A 22,585-nucleotide genomic window follows, 5' to 3' on the forward strand; every position below is an offset into this window, starting at 1 on the left:
TGGCAGTATATAATTTTTTTTCTAAAATTTTGGAAAGCATAAAATTGTGTTGTTTTTCGTGATTTTGACCTAGACTTTCACAGTATCGTGCGGACTATTGACCTCTTGGTTGATGAAGGAAGATAGGGTGCTTTTAGATTAGTTCAGTAGTTAGCAAAAACCCTTACGGCAAAAAAACAGTCCTACAGTACGGGTTTTAAACTGTAAAAAATTGCAAACGGACGGTCAATTAAAACGATCAAAAAAACAGAGAACGGTAAAAAACGAAAAACAAATGGTATGGGTCTTAAACGTTTATATTTAAAAAAAAATGGCACTATTCTCATATAAATTGAGGAATTTTTATTTGAAATATATACTTCTATTTTCGGTATTCGTGTATTGACCTTGAGTTGAAGGTGATATTATGAAAAATGTAGCACTTCGAGTCATCTTTACGTCGGTGAAAGACTCAAGCTGATTAGAGTTTGGGAGAGAAAGATATGATCAGTTAAGTCTAAGGTCTTAAAAAACGCCAAAAAAATAAGAACGTGCTTTAAATGCATTTAAAATGGGAATGCTTACCGTTTGTTTGGGTAACATACGATAAAACATGTTTAAAACAATAAAAAACGAAAACGTGTTTAAACGCATTTTTGCTAACACTGGTCAAAACTACCTAATCTGACTCCTTCGTATACGCTGCCAACAACCCTGCCATTACTTTACTTTCATCTTTATTTGAGCATGGTCATCCGCTTGTCATCTTAGTGGGCTGTGGGCGTGGAGTTATCTTACAAAGTAGCATAGGCCAATTCTTTGCAGGTGTTGGTGGAAAAATCCAACACACACAGAGAGAGAGAGAGAGAGAGAGAGACAGATAAACTCTATCATTGGATATTTTGGACCACTAAAAAAAAAACATTGAATGATTTTGGACCACTAAAAATAAGGCCATACTATTGAATTAAGCCCCAAATTTGACATATTTACCACTAAAGGATGTCCTCTTTCCTTTTGATTCTTTGAATCAATACAATTAGATTCCCACCTGCTGCAAGTAAAATAAAGAAAGGGGGAAAACCAAAGCTTCGTAATTTAAGTTTATAAAAAATTCGTGTCATATTTGATAATTATATTTTATAAAAAAAAATAAAAGATATTTTATATTTTTTTAATTTACTTTTCAAATCAATGTAATTTAATTGTAAACTAAAATAATATTTAATAACTAAATTTGGAATGTTTTAGACCTTGATATATAATTCTATTAAGAAATTATTTTTTAAATATCCTTTTTAGTATTGATTTGATTTGATTTCAAGTCCCTTTATCTTCCTTACAACCAAGGGAGTCTTAGGTGCTTGGCTAGTCAAATGGGAGAAAGTCAAAGTTTCCTTCAAAAGGGAAATAAATTTGTAGGCCAAAAATCCTTAGATCGTATCAATACTTGAGACTTGCAAGACTGGCGTGGTTCATTCCTTGCTCATATCTTTAAGCTTGTCTATTAATAAATTAAAAAAATAAATTCACCAAATTAATGGGTAATAATCACATGTAGATTGTAGTGGGATTTATAAGTTTTTTTTTGTGGTAAAAAAAATGTTATTAATTATCAAAACACAACTAGAGAGACCTCCAACAGGTAAAAAATACAAAATAATAATAATAAAAGTAGAGGGTAAAGTAAACCACCAAACATGCGCCAAAAACAAAGAAGTGGCTCTACTAGCTAAGCTAACAGCCTCAACATTGAGGTGACGAGGAATATAACGAAACAATATAGAGGAAAAGAGAGGAATTAATAAAGCAAAAATGTCTTCCACCAACAGATTTGTAGTACAATCTAGAGTTACAATTGCCCGATCAACTTAAAGTGAAAGGCGGCGTAGTAGGATGAGCGAACAAAAAATTTTCATGAACCAAAGAAAGCCCAAAGCTAGCGAGGGCTAGAAGCCCCCCTACTATGTAAAAGGATAGAGAGTTTATTGATGTGTGATAGGAGAAATGAGGTCAGTCATTACTCTAGAACCGCCTAGTATTGGTTCATTTAAAAATGCGGCCCTGAGGTAGAGAGGGGACCCAAGTTGCCCTATAAATATCAATTGCATGCATAACCCCAATAGTCATTGTTAATTCAACAAACAGGAGTTCTCTTCCACGCCCATGAACTACTAGCACGCATCAGAGTCGCAAGAAAAGTAAAGTTTGATAAGTATTGGCCCTTGAGGACCTAAACCCATGATGCATCATTGTTTTCTAAAAGACGCCAACATTGGTGTGCAAGGAGTGCCAAGCTTGAAATTCTTGAACCCAAGCACCCCAGTTACCTTACTAGTACTGAAGTGCTCCCATTTTAACCAACACACTTCCCCTACCTGATACATCTTTCCACCAAATTCGACGAATTAATTTATCAATCTTTGGACAAAAACTTTGGATAAACAAAAGGGTTCATACCTTGCTTACCTTTACCTATCAAAAGGTAGGTACTTTTGGTTCATTAAGAAAGGTAAGCACATAAGAAAAACAGTTTGCTTATATTAAAAAAAAAAAAAGGCAATTAGCCTTATCACATACTTAGTTTATCTTTCTTTCTAATGCCTTTTCTTTTAACCTGTTCAAATGCCCTTGGAGTTTAGATTTAGAAATTGGGAAGGATCTTAAGGTATATCCTTCTTTCTCTTATTCTTCTTGTCTAGTGATCAATGTGCCATGGTGGTATTGGATGCCCTAATAAAGCCAAAAAAAATTTGATAAACATTAGCAACACCAAAAAGTTTGAGAATAAAGCAAATAGAGTTGTCATATGTTGTGTCATACACGTAGTGTACACGCAGAGACACACAAGTGGCCAAAGTGATCGATATGATCACCCCTAGATTTAATGGAATTTGGGAACAAAGGTTGTGACTTATGAGGAATAAAGCTAATGAGACTTTGAGAGTGCTTGGGAAGGTTCCATCTTCTACCAAGGAAACAGCTTCCCCCACATAAATTTCTCTACAATTGAAGGTCTCAGAAATGATATGAAATGGAATTGAAAATCTATATAAATTTTTTTGATTTGGTTTCAGTTCTGACTCTAACCGAATCTACTCGTTTTGGTTTAGAAATTTGGTTCTACTCAGTCCTTACACGGTTCGATTTGGATTTCTGTACTCGGTCCATATACTATTATATACAATCTATAATATAACGTAATACTACACTATAATATTATAGTAAAGTATAATAGTATTATAAAATCTAATACTAATATTAATAATATATTAGTATTATAATATAGCAATATATTTAATATACTAGTATCTAAATTTAGTTCGGTTTCGGTTATGAAATTGGGTTCCTATGTTAGATTTGGAACTGAATCAAGAATTGAATCGGTTCTGGAATCCAGTATTCAAACCTAACTGAATTTTATTCGATTCGATTCAGTTTAGCTTATTAGGTATGGTTTTGATTTCGGTTTGAATTTGACATCATTAATTACAATCAAGACTATTATGAATTGAAACTGACTCAACTTGCTTGCACCATTATCTATCACTCTTATGCGGCAAACCAATAGAAGGGCCAAAGAAAGCATCTTAATTAAGTTGTGAATGACTAGCACAGGACCAATGAAAACACATGCAAAGGTATCAACATTGATCCAATTTTTTATTTCATTAGGGATAAGGTAGTACATTCATGCATTCCTGTGTCTGGGCACAACTCACAAGAGCCACACAATCATGTAGCGTTCTTTTTCTTCTAATACAAAATTTGGAAAAGGTTCTCTAAGCCAAAGTCGTAAGATGCACTAATATTTATGTGTCTCTCTCTCTTCCTCACATGAAATGTTCTTGCTGTCCTCCAATATATGATACCATTTTATGGAATCTCATATGTAGGCATCTCTATGCCGCTTGCTTAGAAGTCAGAACCCTCTCCCGACAAAAATAGTGATGAGTATTGATGCACGCGCGAGTAGTGGAAGTCAGTCCCCTACTTAATCAATTTGTGTGGCGTGGGCTTGAATTCATTTGTAAAGTCTTATCTGACGACTCACTTCACTAACCCTATGGGCCCACACAGGATAACAAGACGAGTGGGTAGGAAGAGTTGGGTGAGATAGAGATTGGAGGGATTGGATGTATCCAAGAACCATTGAATGAATTATTAACCATAGATATTCTATGTACGGGAATCACTATAGAGTACTGAAAAGCAACAAAGATTTTCTGTTCTTAGGCCAAAAGACAAAACCTTATTTTGAAAGCTTTCCCAAATCCCAACCTCAAGTCTATGATCTTTAAAAGGATCATGAGGATTTTGATTCTTGATTTATGAGTTGAGTGGCCTTTGATTCAGCACAAAATTTTTTTTTTGGGGTTGCATAACACACGTCGTCCTAGCGTCCTGACACAAGGACACACAAAATGACTCTCACAACCCCTAGACTAGGGTTGCGATGGAAGGCACAGGACAGGACGAAGTGGCGTTATTTATCTTTTTTAATTATTTGGGAGAATGTTCTTTATGCCGCAATGTAGCCTACGCCCATGCACATGGGGGTGGGCGCAATGACAAGAATAGCGCCCCTAATTATTTTTAGGGAGAATGTTTTCTATGCCACAGCGCAACCTGCGCCAGGCACATGAGTAGCCTATGCAGGGGGCAGGGTGGTCATTACGCCCACCCCCATTGCGCTGCGGCACAGAGAACAACACCCCTTGTTTTTATATGGGAAGAAAAATTATTCAGTACAAACTTTAGTATGATATTCCGATGTCACATCGTCTACGGTTCCTTGATCGATGCGGTTCCCTAGTGCCTCTCATAAGAGGGGGTGGGACCCACCCAAGACACTTGACCCAACACTCTGCCCGGGTGGGATCCACCCTCCTCTTATGAGAGGCACTAGGAAACCGCACCGGTCAGGGAACCGCGCATGAAAAAAATTCTGGTATTCTTGATGGCATCCAGGCCACAGCTTGTGACTGCTCCAGAGACATTTGATTCTGGTCGTCTTCTTTTTCATCTGTCCCTTTGGTGTTTTTTATTTCATTCTTTATTTAATAAAGAGTGGTGGCAGTAGTAGTAGATCATTAGATCATTAGATCATTCGATCATTAGATCATTAGATTACGGGGCATTGGGAATCGAGAATTACAGAACCAGCCCGTACATCCGGCCATTTCCAATTCCAAGGGGAGGCGGGTGGGGAGAAAGTTCTCTTTCTGGGAATTCATAGTTTGTTAAATCCATTCTCATGTGGGCATTGGGCATTGGGCATTGGGCAATGCTTCCAATTTTTCTTTATTTTATATATATACTGTTATGTACTTTTACTGAAATAGCCCTGGCGAAATGCTTTCTCGTTTCTCTAACTCTGAAACCATTTATATTCCCAGGTCCGTCTTCCTAAACATCTGAGTCCAACAATCAAGCAGGAAGACCCAAATACCTCTCTTGGAAGGGAAAAGAACACCAGGAGCCAGAAGTGAGTGGCAGCAATAATGGGTTGGAAGTCGGGAACCAGTGGCTCTCGAAGTCAGAGGGTTCCTCTCTTGTATAATGAGGTAACTGCTTCCCTTCCCCTCCCTTCCCTTCCCTTCCCTTCCCTTGTTTATTCTCCTTTCCTTTTCTGGGTATGGTGTTTTAATTTATCTTAATGGGTTCTGTGTCTAACAACCCCCATGTTAGATTCGACGAACCAATCTTCACCAACCTTGATTTATCTATGGTTTTGATTGATCATGCAACTCATGTTGTGGCTCATCTTGAATTCAGTATAGTTCATGTTCTGTCATATTTAATTATCGGTGGATGTTGTTCAGAAAGTTTCAATCTTCCTTGTATAATTTGCTGATAAGATTGTCCTGGAATCGAAGCTTTGGGTCTTGTTTTGAGTATGGAATCTTGGGCTTCACATGCTCTGGTCCTTCCTGATATGGATACATTTTTTTTTATTTTTTATTTTTAAAGTTTTAATCTCTTTGATTGACTTCTATGTTTCTTGGAAATCCATATGGACATACGGCAATTGGTCGGGAGTTAAGTTCCATTCCTTGATTGTTCATAATATTGCTCTCTTTTTTTCTCTCTGCTCTCTTCAACTTAATTGGTGGTGATGTTCCTGAATTGATTGGAATGGAAACTAAGGTGCTGAGTGTAGGAGACACCTACTCATGAAGCTATACTGATACTTATTTTTCCTTTCATTTCCAGACTGCTGCTGTACCTTCAGACCTTGAGCATGGTGATGCAGTCCAGGTGAGAGGGTTTCCCTTTTTGTATACTATAGTTTCTTTACCCCCTCCCCCTCCCCCTCCCCTTTTTTTTTTTTTGGGGGGGGGGGGGTGTTCTGGTTTCTGCTTTGTCCATAATTTGATGGAAATTGGAAAGTTGCTGACCACATAATGAACTCAGGCTGCAAATGTTGGATTTGGGAGAGTAATTTCACTGGTAAGCAGGAAGTTTCTTTATTTTTATTTCTGATTAGGTAGCTATATTGCGGAGACTTCTTAACTTGTTTAGCATCCTATAAATTTCAGGCAAAGCATGATGCAGGAAAACTGATTCTTGCTACGATTGCACTGCTGATAGCATCCACAACAAATATTCTAATTGTACGTATTTATTGTATTGATTTTCTATCTCTCTCTCTCTCAGATGCACTTGATACAGATATACATTTCCCACTATATCTATGGCAACCTTTTTTTCCTTTAATAAAAAAGTTAGACATAATTTGGCCGAATAGAATATGGAAATGGGGCAGTTCATTCCTTGATTGGCAGAATGCCTACCCTGGGATGGTGCAGTCAACTGAGTATATAACCTTGTAGGCTCGTTGACCCCAGTAACAAAATATTTCTGATATGAACCTAATCTATTTGGCATCGTTATCAAAGTCTCAGAATTTGAATATGCCTTGGACCCTCAGCATAATGTAGAACCCTCTGTTTGGCTCAATATACTCCACTACCAAATCTGAGATGGGAGAATGAAGGCCTACTACCATTTCTATAAGGACTCATTGGCCAATCTCTTTCATGATTTCTCCAAGAATATTCTACACTTCAAGGCCCTCATGTCTCTTTAACTTCTATGTGCCAGCTAAATTCATTAGCCTCCCTTCTCTGAGTTCAGATCAGTTACTTTATGAGTGGATTCAATAACTTTGTTGGTGGGAGTGCCCTAAATGAAATGTTTCTCTGTTCTCAAAGAAGCCATGAAAGTGAGGTAGAGGTGGACAATTACTTCTTGAACCCTCCTCATGCCAAGTGGCATGTTTTTTATAACTTGGGAATTTTGTTCATTAGTTTTAGCTCTAGTCCTCTTGCTGCTATTTGGATTTAATTCAAGCCCTTCACTGTGTAGACATTCAAATTTCTCAAGGAATAGTTCTCCACCTTGCTAGAGGTAATTGGATGTGGGAGCGCTTTTGTGTTGCAGTTCGCATGTGTTCCTCATGTCACAGTGTTCTGATAAAATAGAGTGAGAAAACTCATGTAAAATTGTGAAATAGAGAGAGGAAGTTCATGTAAAATTGTGATGAGATGATGCTGAAGTTCTAAAAGTAAAGTTGTGATGTCAAATATGTTCTCTAACCTTATTATGGTGTTCACTGTCTTTTACTAAATGATGGTTTTTTTCTTCTGCAGCCAAAATATGGTGGAATGATCATAGACATTGTGTCAAGAGATACAACGACTCATGAAGATCAATCTGAAGCTCTGGAGGCCATCAAGGATACCATACTAGAGATTGTGCTGATAGTAGCAGTTGGGTATGACCAGTCCACACATGTTAACTCTTTTCTTGATCTAAATGATTTTCTTATGTTGTTGCCAACGCCACTTCTGGCTTCCTCTTTAACCATACTAGTGAAATAATTGAGTAGAAGGCGTGATTAGTACTCCTCCGATATTATTGCTGGAAAAACTTACTAATGCAGGGGCATGATCATGGTCCTAGTTTTGGGCCCATGGTTCAATGTTTCGGTTCAGATTTGAACCAGCAGCAGTTTCCCCATCGTGGGACATTCTTTAGTTTTTTATTTGCTTTGTTTTTGTTTTTGTTTTTGCTATTAGTAGTTACTTTTAACACTTTACCCAAAAAAAAAAATTAGTTACTTTTAATAGTAGGTAGTAGAGTTCCAACCCATTAGAACTCTATCCTCCTATCCCTTTATTAAGAGCTTAAGCCTCTCTTTGGCATGATTTACATTTATGTTTGTATCCTATTTATGAAAAATTATTTATAATAATGATTTACGGATATAAATAAATATCATTTGGTTACAAATAGAGATAATAGTTTTTAAAATGACAACTAGGTTTGATGGGTTTCTAGAGGCTTAAAGAAACTCAACCCAGATCACAGTGATGTGACAAATAACCAGAATTGAAGAACACTTAAATAGAAATAGATCAGCGACTCAGTTGATTTTGAAATTCGAATATGAAGTTAATAAAATAATAAGGAACAACTCTTCAAAAGATGGGCTTGATCTGATGGTTGCATCTCAAGAACCAGCACAGTTACAGAATTAGTAACTTAAGATCCTAAAAACTAGGAACTCAAATATCACAGCAAAAAAATGAATTGGTAGAGGTAAGATTCTGGTTATCAACAGCTCTTAGGCTATCAAACAAGATATCAAAGTATCAAGCAAATCCGATGGTTATATTAAGAGAGATGAAATTATCTTACTTGAGGTAGGATGTCCAAAACCCTGTAGACTAATGGAAAGTGCTTAAACAATGCTGTAAACTTATGAGAGATCAGAATTAATGTTTAATATCAGTAATAAACAGCAACAGAAATACTGATAAGTCACCACAAATAATATAAGGTTGCAGCAGGGATTTAATGGGAACAGAAAATCGATATTGTAACGCTAGATTACAATTAAGCTAACCCCAATTATACTCACAATACAATATAACCCAAGTAGCAAACAAGCCCCTTAGCCATAGGTCAGCTCTAGGTTTGGTTACCCAGAAATTAAGGGAATAACAGAATTCCAATATTTAATCTTTTGATGGGCCTTAAACTTTAAGTCGAGTGTAGGTCCATGTAGTGTAGATTAACACTCCAAGTTAGAGCTAATTCTGGTGGCCTGATGTGAAGATAAACACAGGTCACAAAATTAGAAGGTAATAGGTTTCAGACAAACCAGCCAGCAATACAACTTCAAACTTGGATCGATTGGAGGTCTAGGCAAGGAGAAGTAGTGCCCTGAATTTCACTCAGTTCTGATGGAGGGTTGCAGAGATATAAGCCTTCAAAGTTGCAGCAACAATGACCGCCAAACAGTCCAGCCGATAGCACTAGACAGGTCTCTGCAGCTTGCTGATGTGAAGCCAATCTTGACTCAAACTCAGGTTGAGAGAGCCTCCTTGAAGGGTGATTTGAGTTCCCAAATAGCAGCTGAAAAAAGCTACCTGGTTGCAAGGATAACCAGGCTTTAACTAGCAGCAATGAAAATAGAAGGTTGAGGAAGAGAAGAGAGATTGAGTAGGGGGAGGGAAATAGGGGATAGGAAGGGTCGGCCATCTCAGCCAGGGCATCTCACCTTTCTCAGCCTCTCTAAGACAATGGGTTTGCTAAACACCAATTCTATTCATCATTCAAATCGCAGGGGACTCCAAGGGAGTCTATTACATTATATAGGCAGCAAGGTTTGCCTCAAAAAAAGAAAAAATAAATAAAAATAGAAACTTACAAGAAAGGAAACAAAGTGGAAAAGGAAACTAATAACTTTCCTAAACTGAAACTAGGTTGCTTGTAAAGACAAACAAACTGATCACAAAAGGATAAACTAAAAAAGAAACAACTCAGGGCCTTCTAGAACTTCCCAATCGAGCTCCATGATGTAGCTGGCTGTCTTGTTGACCAAGGCAGAATTGTTGGACAAGAAACTCCAATTGGTAGGCTGGAAAGGCATGGAAAACTAATTTTTATTGCTTGTTTGCTAAGACTGAAGTAAAGACAAAAATGCTCCCCACAATCTGGGTTTGATCAACCCAAAAACTCCCAGCCCAAGTGGGCTGACCCAGTTAGAACTGGTTGTCTTTATGGCCCTGTGGTCTGGTCCACTAATTGATGTGATGGACCAAGCCTATGATTCTTTCGGCTGGTGTATTGCTTACCAAAGAATCGATCTACATCAATCGATGGATGGAGTTCCAAAAATTTGGGACTCTAATCAGTTGATCTCTGATCCAAATACTAAAATTGTGGGCAAGTGTAGAATGACTTGTGGTTGATGAATCTGAGATCAAGACTGAAATCTCAGGTATATAGACCCCAAAATAGAAGAGTTTTGAAATATTGGGATACCTAAATAAATCAAGAACAATACTTACTTGAAGGGTTAAAGGAGGAGAAGAATGAGAAGAATATGACTAAATCTCCCACTTGGCCTTGCTAGAATCCCACCAGCAGCATTGGAGTCTCACCAATGGAGTAGTTGAATACTTGAATCACACAACCAAATCTGAATCCCACACAGACCATGCACAGCAAGAAGCTGTCTCTTTATTGAAAATAAAATTTGTCAGGAGCTTTGTGGCTCAAACAACAACTAAATAGAGTTAATAAGACTCATACTCTAAAAAGGAAAGTAAAACATAATACGAAACTGAAAGATTTGTAGACACAATATATTAGTATGGGCCTGACCTTAACGGGCCTAGCCTGAAGGTTTTAAGTTTCCTTCTGTATCTACGGATACGTATCGTATCTCTAAGGTACTGATACAATACATAAAAAAAAATTGGTATTAGTACTTGTAAGAAACCTCATACTTTATACATAATCAATTGAATGCACTTCTCTCATTGTACTTTAGCCTCCTTTTTATACACGCTATATTTTATATATTACTTATGGGTAAGAGATCTCTACTTGGTCGCGTGGTCTCTACACAAGCGTTTGGGCCATTGGGTGAGCACGCCTGGGTATCTACCTAGGGGGCAGAGGCGTCATCTCACGGTGCCCTGTGAGAGGGCGTAGGAAACACCACCAAGTAGAGATCTGTATCCCATTACTTATTTATAGTGTTTTATGCTTGAAAACTATATTTTGCATATATTCTAAGCATTTCCATACGTTTCTTGACCATTTCCATATGTATCTTTAACGTATCTTGCATCTCTCCGATACAATTCGTCTCTTAAAATTCACCCTTCCGAGACGATACCTGATACCAATACTTAAACCTTTCCTAGCCCACGACTTACAATAAACAGAAATAGAAGACTAACTAAAGCCCATCAAGGACTGAGTTAACTCAACTACAGGTCTGAGTCCAGAGTGCTTCTTCTTCCTCTGGTACTTTAAAAAGTACCTATCCTGCTGCTGCATCAAGGTTTGGTATGCTTATTACGACCTCTCTGAGATATACGGTTCTTGCCTCTTTCTCTTTAGTCTTTGGAGGTTTTCTATTTGATCCTGCCTGGGATGACCTATTCTGGTTCTAGTCTTACATTATTAGAACTCTATCCTATCCTTTCATTAACAGTTTAAGTTAGTTAGAACTCTTACAAAGGGACTGTTGAGTTCCAACCTATATGTTTATTTTTTTCCTTGTTGAGATCAGTTGTAACTCTCTTTCATTATTTTCTAAAATAAAGGAAGAATAGGGGAAACAACCCCGATTTGAATGGAATGAATTGATTTGGTTTGGTTGTTGCCATTGATGTCTGAAGCTTAATCTCTCTCTTCTCTCTCCCCTTGATTTGGTAAGGGATCTTCTCTCTCCCCATTACTTCTCTCTTCTCTTTCCCCACCCCCATGTTTTGCACTTTTTTTCCTTCTCTGCTAAGTTTTCTCTTTCCTTTCTTTTTGTTTTGCTATTGATTTTGTCTTCTTGTTTTTTTCTCAGTTCTGATTTTGCCTTGCTTTGTTTTTCTCTCCTACCATATTGACACCAATTTCAGATCCTAAATTCTGGAACTGATGCTCCCCATTTTTTTCTCCCATTGATCTCTCTCCTAGGATCAATTTTTTTTTTGGGATAAAAATCTTCTTTCTCTTCACACCTATTGACCACCCATTCTCTTTCCTCCATTACACCTCATCAAATTCAAAAATTAGAGTTTTTATGATTGATTTAAATTCTGGAAATTAGTTGTTAAGATCTTGTAGTTACAATTTTAAATTCTGGCCGTTAGTTTTGAGATCAAATCTGGCCTATATCTAGCCGTCAGATCGGAATTTCTTCCTTTCCATCATTGGGCCCAATACTTGCAGGCCAATGATCGATCCTGCATCACTTGCGGTTGTAGTGAAACACCGATGAGTTACTCAAAGAAGTGAAGTCTTTAAAACTAGGAGACTATCTTCTGTGCTTAGCACTATAATTGATATTCTCTCCATTTTTTTCTCCTTGGTGACTGGATTCTTATTGACAGAGCTTGTGTTGGCAATCCAACTATTCGTGAGAAATAAGTGGAAAATCAGCTTTTATTGTTGAATTTTCATTTTCATCACATTTTACGTGGAAACAAACAAATGGGCTGACCTCAAGTCACGGAAGTGGCTGTGGATTTTGTTTCGCTCATTTCTGTAGCGGTCGCTAGAAGATACTGTTATATCTCATTTTTCCTGAGCCTTTTTTTGAATTATGTACAATTTTATCTTATTCTTCGTCGTTTTATTATTACTATTTCAATGTTAAAAGGTAAAAATTGATTAATCTTAGCTTCTTCTTAGTTCGGTTTGTACGGCGCTTCGGGCATGGTTGTTTTCTTCTGCAAGTGAAAGAGTTGTCGCTCGACTGAGGAAGGACTTATTTACTCACCTTATTAATCAAGTGAGTCCCCCTGAACTCTTATTTCTGTATATCTACGGATTTTAGCTTTCAATAGCAAGTGGCTTGTGAGATTCATTTCGATTGACCCTGTAATCTGTGGTTCAAGGTCATAACCTTGAATTGCAGGTTACAAATATATTTGATACTGCAGGATCACTTACAATGTAGTGGCTTGTAAAATATCTAATGTTCTCCTCTTTGTCATGGTTGGTACTGAAATGGGTTCACAGGAAGTTGCTTTCTTTGATATTACTCGAACGGGAGAGCTCCTTAGTAGGCTGTCTGAAGATACCCAAATCATAAAAAATGCTGCAACTACCAACCTTTCTGAGGCTCTCAGAAATCTGGCTACTGTATTTATCGGACTTGGCTTCATGTTTACAACATCATGGAAATTAACATGTAAGAGCAATTCAAAATGTAAACAAAGTTCTACGTCTTTAATCAAGAGTCTGGTAGGCTAATCATATTCATTTTCTTTTTCTAGTGCTGGCTTTGGCTGTCGTACCAGCTATTTCGGTTGCTGTCCGTAAATTTGGGCGTTTTCTTCGTGAACTTTCTCACAAGACCCAAGGTGCAGCTGCTGTTGCAGCCTCAATTGCTGAGGTTTGTGTACTCCATTTAAGCTAAGTGGATCTTCAAAACAAAATGTTTCAGATTGCCATAGTTGTCAAGGTTCTTTCCTGGGTCCAAGGCGACAGGACGCCTTGTTGACTCTTCACGAGTTTACGTTGATTTAGGTTTGTTGTTTTGTATTTTGATGAACTTGCTTATAGCATATCTAATGTTCTGTTTATTATATGATGGTTTTCTCATATTGGGTCAGCACTTGCATAATTATATCATATTGCATTTGCTATGGCTTCTATGTTGCATATAAGCATAATATTATAAAATTATCATTGTTATATTACATATAATCATATGCTACACACCGTGGGTGCCTTGTCACCTAGGCATCCGCTCCATTGCCTTGGGTCGCCTAGTCGCCGTGACAACTATACATATTGCACATAATTCCAGAATCAGTTGTGTACCATAATCTAAACCATCTTTAACAATCTTGACTTATTTTTTTGGATGAATAAAAAATTCATTACCAAAGGAAAGAAAAGGGGGGGAGGGGGAGAGCACAAGCAAAGCGAAAAAGTTACAACACCCTGCCTTTACGTATGAGGAGGCAAGGGACTGAAAAAAGCAAAGGGGAGAACCCCAAACTTAGGCCCGTGGCACTCCGAAAGACCTAATCACAACCCAACAAACAGACTCATTTTCACAGCAAGATGTCTCAGCAAAGGACATAACTACGAATGTCCATACTTAGAGGCAATAGCTTCTCAATACAGGGTAAGGAAAAGTCCAGATGGGATCGCTTCATGGGGAAAGGAGGGGAACTTTTGTTGCAATGGCGGTAGACACTGATGGGGGGGGGATGTGAGGGACAACAGAGGCCTGAAGGGGAAAGGGGCTGAACCATTAGGTAAGGCTTGGGAAGTGAGATGGACCGGATCAACGATTTTGACTTTGATTAAGGGTACCTGGAAAAATTATAAAATATGTTGAATCCATGTAACTGGAGGACATAAAAAGACCAAGGAAATTGGCTTTATGAATATATGAAACCCCCTAGATAATCAAAACTTCTCTAGCTTAATTTGTTTCTATTCCACTTTTCTTATTTTTAATTTCTGTGTGGGGTGGCTGGGGGTGTGGAGGTCCTGTATGAAGCTGCTCTGTTCAATTAATCATCTATTGAGAGATGTGGTGCAATTATAGAAATTAGGAGTGGTGTAACAGCATATGTGAAAGAAAAAACACATGGTTTAAATAATTGTACTAATGTTATTGAGATACACTGTAATGTAGTCCTAAGTTTGAAAAGTCAAACTAGGAGCCAGTAAACCAGGATCTACTATGAACACTCAATCGACTAGGCTAAAAATAGGTATTTTGGTGAAATTAGGGTTAGGGTTTGTTGTGCGGGTAATGTCAAGTTGGTGTAGGGGAGTCTAACAGTGAAGGTCTTGAGATGTTTTGATGGATGGAAGTGTGTAAACTTGAATCGGCAGCAAGCTAGGTTTAGGGTTTCTGGGTTTTTGAAAAGAGAATAATGGGGGAATCTAGGGTTCAGGGTGGGAGTTTAGGGCAGGGGCTTGGATCGAGTTTCCCTAAGAGGGTGAGAGGGAGATTCGGTCCAAGTTTGGGTAGAAACTGATGGTTGGTTAGGTCTGGACAGGATTTTGATGTTGGTAAAGTGAAAATGAAAAGGGGGAATGTTAGGGTTTGGACTGTGAGAGGATTAGATGAAGGATTGTTGGGGATGGGGATGATTCAAACTCAATGTTGTTGCAGAATTTCCTTGGCAGCAGTTTGTTTGATTGTAGGCTTGAATAAAAATCAAATATGAATTGAACTTGAAAGTAGGGCTTCAAAAGAACAAAGAGAGCTTCAATGAACCACCCAGGCTTCACACCGCAAGGAGTCAATTGGATCAAACACCAATCCCACCAGCCTTGATCAAACACAAGGCAAAAATCTTCAATGAAGAAGAAGAGCAGCAAAAAGCTTTTCATTAAAATCAAAATTCGTGTACAATGCTTTGCCCCCTTACAACCTTATATAAAAGACTCAAAAATAAACTCAAACACTAAAAAGGAAAGGCCTGACCCAATCCTTAACTAATAAGGTAACCTAAACTGACTAGGAAAGTGAAATAACAAAGGAAACAGACTCAAAACAGGACTGGACTTATAGAATACTAATCCAGCCCCACTAAAACACTTACTAGCAACTTAAATTGAACCACATAGAACCGGTTCAATTGAACTAACCCAAAACAACTTAAAAATAAACTAACTAATCCCGTAAACAACCTTATTACCCATACTTTAGGCCCATAAAAATGGCCTATTACATTGAAAACCCATGGGATCAAAGGCCCAACATATATATAACCCAACCCTAGACTTATTTATTCCTAAGCAAATAAGCCCTATTTGGTGATGAATCTGCATCACACTGACTACATTTGATACCCGCTTGTTTCTATTTTTAAAGGTAATATGCAAATTTGAACATAATGTTCTGCTGAAAGAATAAAATTGCACTAGAAGGATGATATTTTAGACTGCAGGACTATATTATTGAGTTTGATCCCTTATAAATTTATTGTTTCTAGGTTAGTCAATATCATTCATTTATTTCTCAAAATGCCTAGAGCTGGTGTATGTTTTACTTTCTATTGGCCAACTTAAAGTAACTTATCTCTTTTTAATTTATTTATTTTATTTTCAATTTAAATCTTTCTCTGTAAACATATGCATATTTGCAATCAGGAGCTAATACTAAAATGGGTTATTATTACGACAGATGTTTGTCAATCTACTAAATTATTTGAGGCTTGTGATATGCTCACCTGAAATATCCGAAAAATGTTCATGATTAGGAATCTTTCGGTGCTATACGAACTGTGAGATCTTTTGCCCAAGAGGATTATGAGATTTCACGTTACGCGGAGAAAGTTGATGAGACCTTGAATCTTGGACTCAAACAAGCTGTGAGTTCCTTTTTGAGCTCCCATATGTCAATGTGTATTATACTCGGCAAATGTTCAAATATACAAAGGTTTTTGACATTTAAAGTTCTCTTTCTCTGTCGCAGAAAGTAGTTGGGCTTTTCTCTGGGGGACTTAATGCAGCATCAACATTATCTGTTATTGTTGTAGTGATTTATGGAGCTAATTTGACAATCACTGGTACCATGACGACGGGGTCTCTCACATCCTTCATTCTTTATAGCCTTACAGGTATTTTTCTTCTTTGTTTTTTTTTTAACTGATTCAGAAGGAACGGATGTACGACTAATGTTTCATTAGCTGTTTCATAGTTGCTTTCCTACTTATAAATCATCTTATGGTCAATTTGGTCAGCTATATAGATGCAAAATAAGTGCATCTGCATTATTTATGTTTGGCAGCTTGTTAATGTGATGGATTTTCGGCGACCTTGAAACTCTTAGTGTAATCTAATCTGTGCAATCTTTCTACCTGCAGTTGGGTCCTCGGTATCTTCACTGTCAGGGTTATACACAACAGCGATGAAGGCAGCAGGAGCAAGTAGGAGAGTTTTCCAGCTTCTGGATCGTGTTTCTAGCATGCCAAAAGCAGGAGACAAGTGTCCTTTGGGGTTGGTTTAAATTCACATTCCTTTGTTTGGGGTAGCAGATATTTTTAAGCATAGTTGTCAAGGCGTCTAGGCGACCCAAGGCATTGGAGGGGGCCTAGATACATGGCGACATCAACAAGGCGACCAAGGCACCTGGATGCCTTGACAACCATGCTTTTAAGCCCAACAATGTTGCCATGATTAAGTCTCATGCACCATGTAGCTATAGAGAGGAATGTTCACACTATTACCCTACAAGCATTTCTAGTGTTGGTCATGTAGAGTAGAACCCACGATTCAGTGGTACTTGCATAAGGGATCCATATGCTTAAAAGTTACATTGAGGGATGGTTATAGATGTCTTATTGCCAACCGTCCATCTCAGCCACTTGTGCTTTGTGTTCTGCATCGCTAATTGTAAATAGTTTTACAAACACCACCCATTCCTATTTCTGAGAAATGACAATCATTCTTATTTCCTTCTTGATGTGGTTTTAATGATAGGGATCAAGATGGAGAAGTGGAGCTAGATGATGTTTGGTTTGCCTATCCTTCTCGTCCAAATCATATGGTGCTGAAGGTAATAATCTTGATAGGTTTACATACACTAAAACTGCGTTGTGCCATCTATATTGGAAAACTACACTATTACTATATCTGTAAAAAAAAGCGGGGGACAAGAGAATAGAAGCACTAGATGTCCAGAAACAGATACGGACGAAGGATTCATCATCTTGCTACCATGAGTTCTACCTTTGTTTTATTAAGTTGTTCTCTGGATTGTGACATGCTTAATTTAAAGAAGCAGCACTAAGAAAAGTGTTTTTGGAAAACTGATTAACCCCCCCCCCCCCCAAAAAAAAAATGAACGTACCTGCATCCAATGATCATACCTGAACTAGATATAATATTAATTTGTTTTGGAGGACATACTAGCAAAATAGACCTGTATGAGTATCTTACCAAGTGACCAGTTCAACATTTTTGGACTTAATCCAACTCTTATTGCATGTTTTGCAGGGAATAGCACTGAAACTGTGGCCTGGTTCAAAGGTTGCCCTTGTTGGTCCAAGTGGTGGTGGAAAGGTAATGTGTATAGGATAAATAGATTACCATTTAGTAATAGTTTATTTCTGTTTTAGTCTTACCCAGCATTGTGAAGGTAAACGTTTATGGATACGAACTTAAGCTAGTTTACGTGTTTTTTTTTTTTTACTTTGTATACTGCAGACAACAATAGCGAACTTAATTGAAAGGTTTTATGACCCTCTCAAGGGAAAGATTTTGCTGAATGGGGTCCCACTTGTAGAAATATCACATGTACATCTTCACAGAAAGGTAAATTTAATCCTTGAGTTTTTTATTGCATATACATAAATGTCTTTATTATGATTTAAAAAAAAAAAGAATGATTATGTTTAACATGGAAGATGTATGGTCAACTGAGGTGGGATTTCACATGAAGGAAACTCCTGCTCACGTGCTGCTTAAATAGAGAATCCATGGCACAAGTCTTTGAGTACTGCCAAAATTTGGAAGATGGATCGACCTTCCGTTGGATGGGGTGCGATCATCCCCAGGTGGATCTTGTTTTATCACTTAATAGCATTTAAGCTCAGCTTCCACCATTTTGACATAACCTGTTTTACGTAGTTTGATGAATGTAAAAAATCTTATGGCTGGCAAGGCAAAAGAATGTAATATTTAAACATATTCATTATATTTTAATGTACATTAAGGTATATATTTCTCAAAAGTTTATCATGGTACCTAGAAGAAAATGAACTTGCTTTATTCATAACCTTTTTCTTCTGCGTCTGTAAAGTGTAAAATTCATAGTTGTAAAAGATACATTGTCCAGCCTACATATGATTTTGCCAATTTTCTTCTAGAACATACACTTTCCTTCCAAATAACAGAGCTGTGAACCCCAACCATAAGATATGATGCCTGCCTTTTTGCTGTCACTAAGTGGGCCTTAACAAATGTAGTTTCACCTGCTGTTATAAACACATAATACAATTTTTTATATGTTGTTTTTATTTCTTTCTTTGAATGGTATGTATACTTGTTCAAATGTATAATTGTCAGTATGCTTGGGCCATCATGTTTGTATATATTACTCAAGTTCTTTTTCTAAAGAAAAGTACAAATTTTATATCTAGAGAGATTCATGAATTTCTTTTTGATACTTTTATTGTTAATATTATCATGAACAATATCAAGATAACTGTTTAATATTATTCTCAAGAATGATTTTCTATTTTCTTTAAAAATCTACAGATCAGTATAGTTAGTCAGGAGCCTGTTCTGTTCAACTGTTCCATAGAAGAGAACATTGCTTATGGGTTTGATGGCAAAGCTAGCAGTGCTGATATAGAAAATGCAGCTGTAAGTTTCAACACTTCTTGTACCATGGAGTTATCAATTCCACATAATTATTTAAAAATCTAATTCTGGAAACTGCTGTGAAATGCAGAGAATGGCAAATGCTGAAGAGTTCATTGAAAAATTTCCAGATAAATATAAAACTTTTGTTGGGGAACGTGGGATAAGGCTGTCAGGAGGCCAGAAACAAAGAATTGCAATTGCTAGGGCACTTCTGATGAATCCAAGAATCCTCTTACTGGATGAAGCAACAAGTGCATTGGATGCTGAAAGTGAATATCTTGTTCAGGTGAGGCAGATATTATATTACATTCTTCAGTATTGACAGAATTGGAAATTCCAACTTTGTTAGGTAGTACTAGCTGGTATTCTCAATTATTTGGTGCTCGATTTGACAACATCAAGTTTTGTCAATTTAACTGATTATCTGACACCAAACCCCTTCCTGCAGTGTGGGAACAGAACCCGGTGACATACTTCCAATAGGTTTTTTAATTTTTCTCCAGTGACATACTGACAATAGGTATTGTAATTTCTCAATACTGACAAAAGACGGTCTTGATTTTGGGAGTTTCCCCAATTTTCCCAGAAGGATCTATTTTGGGACATGTTATGGCACCAGCATATATTGACAAGGACGGTTGTACTCTCTGTATGTACTTCATTTTCAAAGGAAATCGCTGTCCAAGACACAGTGTCAGTGTCAGACACTGACATCCACGTCTTTGTCTGTCTTTGTAAAATTACTTTGAAATTTACATGATGAAATGCCAGGAATCTCTTATATCCCTTTTAGTTTATTAGGCCTTCCTTTTTGGGTTCTTAAAACATAATGTACTGAGTATAACCAATTACTGTCCTTCTTTCTGAAGAATTTATTTGTTTCTTTGCATATTTTAGTTAATCATTCTCATGTGTTGTATAGGACGCCATGGATTCTCTTATGAAGGGACGGACTGTTCTAGTAATAGCTCATAGGCTTTCGACTGTTAAAAGTGCAAACACTGTGGCAGTTGTATCTGATGGTAAGGTAGTCGAAAATGGCACACATGAAGAGCTCCTTATGAAGGATGGCATCTACGCTGCACTGGTGAGGAGGCAATTACAAGCACCCCAAACAGAACTTTGAGTCCATTCAATCAAAACACTTAGAAGCTAGAAGCAATCAATGAGATTCTACATGGGATCAATTGCATGAAAAAATTCCATTTCTGTGCATTGCTCCCACGAAATACTAATTGTAGGACCTTTGGACAAGAATCAGTTGATTTTGGATTAGGCAAGCTGTAGTTGTAATTTTTATGGAAGAATGACGAAAATGAGGTCTTTCTTCCTTTGTCTTTAACTCTTATGATCTACAGATGATCAGCATAGCTTTGGTGATTCATTCTTTTCTAAGGTCAAAAACACTAGTATGGAGCAGCTTAGATGTTTGAAAGAACTTAATGTTGAAGACAGATCTAAAAGCTTGCTGAGAAAATCTATTGCCTAATATGTTTGAATGTCAATGCTTGGGGAAAGTGATATTTTAGGAGTGTTGATTTTTATTTTTCTTTTTCTTTGCTGAATTGATATCTGAGTTTGGAGATTTCACTAGAATTAAACTATAATGAAATACATTACCCCAAGAAAAAGAAAAAAAAACAACTAAAATGAATTACAAGCTTGCAAATGACACGGGCAATATCTTATTCATTTCACAAAAGTCAGATATGAAAATAATGTATAGTGGATTCCATGAACAACTTGTGGGGAGGTGTTTGGGAGGTTCTTGGGAACCTGTTTGAAGTGCATTCCAATAATGGTTTTAAACAACCTCCTAGTGTCCCAGTCACAGAAGTCTCAAGAATCACAGCAACTTCAGTAGGCATCTTTTGAGTACAAATTTGGAGGGACACCAACCCAGAATATATTCCATTGTACAGATTGATGTATACATTTTCATAATTAGATTGACCTAGGATGCAAGGAAAACTACAAAGCATAGACTAATCAATGACAAAATGTAATAGCAAGATTCAAGAGTTTTGAAGGTAAGTTAACCATATGGAACCAGGTCAAGCTTCCAAACCTGAATGAACTAGATAGATTATCAAAGAGATTTAGCTGAACAGGAAAAATGCAGGGAGTGGAAAGCATCCTTTAACAATGAAGGCAAGAAGAAGATGGGACCAGCTAACAGAAACTAGCGACTCCGTTGTGGAGTGCAGCAGTAGCATGGGGCAGCGTTTTAATTATAGAAGTGTCAAAATTTGAGAAGACTCAAAAAGTTTTAGGGTGCCATAAGAGTGATCAATGCTTATGTCTTTGGTTACCTAATAAAGTGCAGTAGCCTGCCTTTTTTTGTTTTCCTTTGTGTAAAAGTTCTCTTCAATTTTCCCCATTTGTTTTTCGGTTTGTCCGTTGGAGCTCTTAGGCTTTGGTTATTGAAAGTTTCTTCAGGAAAATCATGGAATCTATAGATGGACACCAAGTTCTACTTTGTGGCAGGTTGGATGTGACCAAAATCTTGTAGACAAATACACATCTAGTTGCCTGCTCACATGTCAAATTTCATAGCAAACTGAGTTTGTTAAGTGGCAAAACTAGGCATTGAAAACTCCCTCCCGATTATGAAGATGGGGCATAGACCACCAAGTGGTAGGAGGTGTGGTCAATCTAAACCATTCCTTAGTTATCCAGTTGCAGAAATTGTCATCACTTTTTTCACATGGCAGAAGCCACAGAACTAGGGGATGCCACCCAGGAAACATTTGCCAAGTTCTATTAAACAGGTTTACTCTCTCACAAATTATGAAATGCTATGCTTCAGAAGGGGGAACCCTTAAAAAAGACGAACAGAAACACATTTGCAATCTTATGCTGCTCTCCCCTCCACAATCCACATTTCCAGTTAGCAGCAAGAGGAAACACTCTTCCCCTAACCAATTATTCTGTGTTTACTGAATTCCAAACATGGGACAGAAGATAATCTTTTCCCCCCGACCAATTATTAAATCTCTCTGTTTTCAGAGTTCTTCCAAGGCATTAAAAGTTCTTCTCCAGCATCCGATCCCATAGGATTGATTAGTTTTCTAACCGTAGTTAGCCTTCACTAACATTCTCCGAAACCTGTAATGCATTTGAGTTAAACATGTGGACCATTCTTCAGGTGGAACCTAAGCTGTCACATGTTTTAACTCGTTCACAAAGAGAGAAGAGTGTGGGGGGGGGGGGGGGGAAGGGAGATCTATACAAATAC

The 22,585-nt window shown here is 37.5% G+C and overlaps 1 protein-coding gene across 2 annotated transcripts; it reads left to right on the plus strand.

The window, feature by feature from the left end:
• Positions 1-5,408: 5,408 nt before the first annotated feature.
• Positions 5,409-20,882, plus strand: LOC122664314 (ABC transporter B family member 25). 2 transcript variants are annotated; one of them, XM_043860082.1, is made up of 17 exons: positions 5,409-5,546; positions 6,196-6,240; positions 6,397-6,432; positions 6,522-6,596; positions 7,635-7,759; positions 12,694-12,793; positions 13,024-13,195; positions 13,281-13,399; positions 16,239-16,349; positions 16,454-16,598; positions 16,845-16,977; positions 17,455-17,536; positions 17,977-18,042; positions 18,187-18,294; positions 19,240-19,347; positions 19,436-19,633; positions 20,270-20,882. In XM_043860082.1, exons 1-17 carry the CDS (start codon positions 5,484-5,486, stop codon positions 20,471-20,473), a joined length of 1,890 nt encoding a protein of 629 aa, XP_043716017.1. In that variant the 5' UTR covers positions 5,409-5,483; the 3' UTR covers positions 20,474-20,882. The 2 variants fall into 2 exon arrangements, with proteins under 2 accessions (XP_043716017.1, XP_043716018.1); XM_043860083.1 differs by having other exon boundaries at positions 17,461-17,536.
• The last annotated feature ends 1,703 nt before the right edge of the window (positions 20,883-22,585 follow it).

This window comes from Telopea speciosissima, chromosome 6 (genome assembly GCF_018873765.1).
Source record: "Telopea speciosissima isolate NSW1024214 ecotype Mountain lineage chromosome 6, Tspe_v1, whole genome shotgun sequence".
Classification (NCBI taxonomy): Eukaryota; Viridiplantae; Streptophyta; class Magnoliopsida; order Proteales; family Proteaceae; genus Telopea; species Telopea speciosissima.

What these genes read in the sequence shown, in the direction of transcription:
- LOC122664314 (XM_043860082.1), top strand. Translation starts at nt 5,484, where the DNA reads ATGGGTTGGAAGTCGGGAACCAGTGGCTCTCGAAGTCAGAGGGTTCCT. An exon ending in CAAATCATATGGTGCTGAAG is followed by an intron (nt 17,537 to 17,976) that starts GTAATAATCTTG and finishes CATGTTTTGCAG; the next exon opens with GGAATAGCACTGAAACTGTG. An exon ending in ATGTACATCTTCACAGAAAG is followed by an intron (nt 18,295 to 19,239) that starts GTAAATTTAATC and finishes AAAAATCTACAG; the next exon opens with ATCAGTATAGTTAGTCAGGA.